The sequence below is a fragment of the Saprolegnia parasitica genome (assembly GCF_000151545.1).
Source record: "Saprolegnia parasitica CBS 223.65 unplaced genomic scaffold supercont2.274, whole genome shotgun sequence".
NCBI lineage: Eukaryota > Oomycota > Saprolegniomycetes > Saprolegniales > Saprolegniaceae > Saprolegnia > Saprolegnia parasitica.
The window spans coordinates 1-3,696 of NW_012156668.1; the positions used below are offsets into that span (position 1 = coordinate 1).

General features: G+C 53.5%; 1 protein-coding gene across 1 annotated transcript; it reads left to right on the forward strand.

The window, feature by feature from the left end:
* Positions 1 to 2,103: 2,103 nt before the first annotated feature.
* On the forward strand, positions 2,104 to 3,218 carry SPRG_22367 (hypothetical protein; the record flags this gene model as incomplete). Its single annotated transcript, XM_012355615.1, has 4 exons — positions 2,104 to 2,313; positions 2,351 to 2,473; positions 2,524 to 3,120; positions 3,213 to 3,218. 4 exons carry the CDS (start codon positions 2,104 to 2,106, stop codon positions 3,216 to 3,218), a joined length of 936 nt encoding a protein of 311 aa, XP_012211005.1.
* Positions 3,219 to 3,696: the final 478 nt, after the last annotated feature.

Consider the following 3,696-nt stretch of genomic DNA (forward strand, 5'->3'; position numbering starts at 1 on the left):
CCAACATGAAGTTCAAGAAGACGACCAAGAAGGGCACGTCGCTCTTCTCGACGTCACAGCGCCGCAACTACCGATAGCTGTGCTCTAGAAAGAGCCCATTTTAGCGCACTTGTAAAAAGTCGATACATGTCATTCCAAATGCAACCAGACTAAACAGTTGAGTGCTCCAACGGTGCGAGGACGCACGGCAAGTGCGGGGGGGACCATTTTTTTGGGGGGGACTACCTCGTAGGATGTGGGTCGAATAGAGCATAGGCATTGGCTATAATACTCCTGCAACACGACAAGTCTGTGCTTGCACGTAACCGCCATGATGTTCGAGGCCGTCACAACACACTCACGCTATCCTTTATCCGCTCCTTGTCGGTCTCTCTGCTCGGGCATTGGTCGAAGGTGCGTGGCAGGCAGTCTAATGCATTCATGCAGGATCGAGCGCGTCCAAAGGACGATGCGACTTGTCAACCACGGCGGTGCATCACATGCGTGGTGGCGTTGAGTATCTCCGTTGAACAGATCTTCCACATCGCGGGCGACGTCAACGCCAAAGGTCTTGGCAGCTGTGCTTCCATCTCCTGCTGCCACGTACAAGATCGCTGCGTCTGGGGCAAGGGTTCTCGTAATCGGCCAATCAAAAGCGTATTTCAGGTGGTCCATTGTATATCTCTTGTTTTGTATGCAGACCAGGCAGTTTATTATATTTCCACCACCTTCCAAGATGCTGAAGAAGCCCAAGCATGCATCGGCGATGGCGATCCCGACTGCGGTCATCGGGTCGCTCATCGAGTACATGGACGCGCGCCTGGACGCCAAGGCCATCCTCTTGGCCATCCCTCACGACGAGCTCACGGCGCCGCTGGCCGCGCTCCGCCGGCTCATGACCACCGCGAAGGTTTTTGACGGGCAGTGGCCCATGGTTCATCTCGGGCAAGTCCCGCGCGACTACATTAAACTCGTCTTAGTCGCGCTCCCCGTCATTCCGGCGGTGCAGGTCACCACGATATTGTCGACGGAACGTCATCTCCGCGACTGCGACCTCGACGTGGCGGCCGTGTTAGCCGCACTGGCGCCCAAGCTCACAGCGATGGATTTCTCGTACATGTATCGGTTTGTAAAGCCGCCCTTGCGAGTATTTCTGCCGATGTGCACGCGGCTCGTGCACGCAACCGTCTACGAGTGCGATCTCGCTGCGACGTTGCCGCTGCTGCCGCCGAGCGTTTGCGAGTTGACTCTTCAAGGCCAAGAGTATGGCCCCGATGATCTCGCGGCCCTGTCACGGTGGCTCAAGACGGGGCGTGCCAAACGCCTCGCTGTGGATAACTTCGACTCGGAAACAAGTGCTGGTGCCATGGCCGAGATGCTGGTGACGACCATCTCCGTCACAAGCGTGGCGTTGATCAACTCCGATGTCCTCATCCATGCACTTGCGGCAGCACAACGTCCTCTCTGGCATTTCACGGACGTCAAAATCGATACGGACAACGACATCGACTGGGCCGGCAGCCTCTTTTTTCTTTTGGATCTCTCCAAGCTCACACGCCTCGTGGCTGACGCCCTTGGTGACGGAGCTGGTTCGTCTCGCTCTTGAAGATGCCGCTTCTCCAAGAGCTGGCACTCTGCAACATTACGCTCACGGTGTCACGAGCCACCCTCTCCAACGTTCGCTTGTGTTAGTTGGAGAGACTGCACACTGAGCGAAGCTCATGTGTACATTCTAGAAAGGATGTGCAATATGGGACAAGAACTATGGCACACATTGTCGGACCAATAGGATGATGAGATGAGGACGCCACCCATGACGTCACTATGGGACAAGGACTTTATGGAGCAGGACTATAGCACTTGTGCCTGCACAGCAGCCAATAGGCAGTAGCTTGCTCTGCACTGTCCCTGTTGAGAGGAGCATTTATATGGAGATGAGTATAAGGCCTTACATGAGTGTTCTAGAACTACCACAAGAGTGTATGTCATATGCATGTTTTGGGCGGTGATAACCAGGGTAGGCTGAGGTTAAGCTGTGCGCTCTCCCTTCACAATTTACCCAACTTTGAGCCCTTCACGGTAGCAATAAGTTTCTTCAATACTTCAAGTATCCCGGTACTCGGCATGACGGCGACAGCGAAAGAGATGAACCTTCAACTCCTCGCTTTTGATGGCAACAAGTCGACCTTCGGCACGTGGGAAGTCAAGTTCATGGGTCTACTCGACGAGCTCACAGCCAAGCACAAGAAGGAGTACCTCAACTCGAACGACAAGATGCGTCCCGAGCCTCTCGCAGAGTACAAGGAGTGGCTTGAGACCGAGCCCGAGATTCCAGTAGCGGCAACGGGGCGTGTGCTTGCGTGACATCCAGAAGAAGTACAGCGAGTCCAACATCACGACGGTGACTCGACTGCTCAAGGAGTACGTCTCGGCGCCAACGAAGGATTTCAAGAAGGTCGAAGAGCTTTACACCAAGATGAACACGGACGCGGAGGTCCTCAACAGCCTCATGATGAAGTCTTCGGTCGCACTTTGATCCCGGAGGAGCTGACGTCTCTACTCATCCTCGGCGCACTTCCGGCGCAGTACTACGGCGGCCAGACGACATTCGATCCCGAGTCATTTCGCCCGGCTGACGTGGAGCGCAAGATGATTGCGATTTTTGGCGACAAGTCCAAGAAGGAGATCATGAGCCTCAACCCGGACAAGGAGCCCAACCGCGAGAAGTTCCAAGTCAACCAAATCAACACCAAGAAGCGGAAGGCAAGCGATGCGACGCCCGGCGGCGAGTGCTTCTATTGCCTCGGCGAATTCAACTTCCTCAACGACGGCAAGAAACACAAGAAGCATGAGTGCAAGAAGCGTCAAGAAGATTTTGCGGCCAAGCGTTTCCGACGCAACATCACGGAGAAGTTCAAGAGCGGCCGACGTGAGGTGAGCTCCAACCTTATCCACCATGAGTCTGCTCAAGGGCATGAGTCTACTGCCCAAAACCATGAGCAAGAGCGAGATCGTGATGTGCGTGTCGACACCGTCGATACATCGGTTCCGATCGACTCGCCGTCCAACGACGATGACATGGGCCTGTCGAATGAGCTCGGTTTTATTGATCTCGGCAGTGCTGACGCGATCCTGAGTGAGGTGAGTGAAAGAGCGATGAGACTCTCGAGATGCATGGACCAACTGGTTCAGCGGATGATACCTCATGCACTAACACCCCGAGTGCTTTCTAGGAGTGAGTGGGCACTTGATGGTGGCTGTGGTCATCATTTGACGAGTGATGAGAGCGTGTTCACGTCCAAGAGCCCGGACAAGAGCTTAGTTTTACTTTTGGAGAAGGAACTAAGAAGAAAAACACTGCTCTGGGAACCATTAGAGTTTGGTTTGATTCCAAGGATGGAGTAAGCTCGTTTACCTTTCGTAAGGTAGCATTGGTACCTGGGGCAACCTCCAATATTTTGAGTGAGAATGCTCTAAAGAGAGATGGATATCAGATTTTGGAGAGCACCTGTGGCAACTACAAATACGTCTTGAGAGACAGACGATTGGCGTTTGTAGCCCTTTCTATTGGAGGTGCATATTATGTGAAGAGCATATCTTTGAGAGAGCGCCAAGTTCGATGCGATGCAATTAAGTTGCAACCAAGTCGATTGGCAACTGTAGCAACTAAGGATATTGAGAAAGTGCTGATGGAGTGGCACCTGAGATTAGGTCATC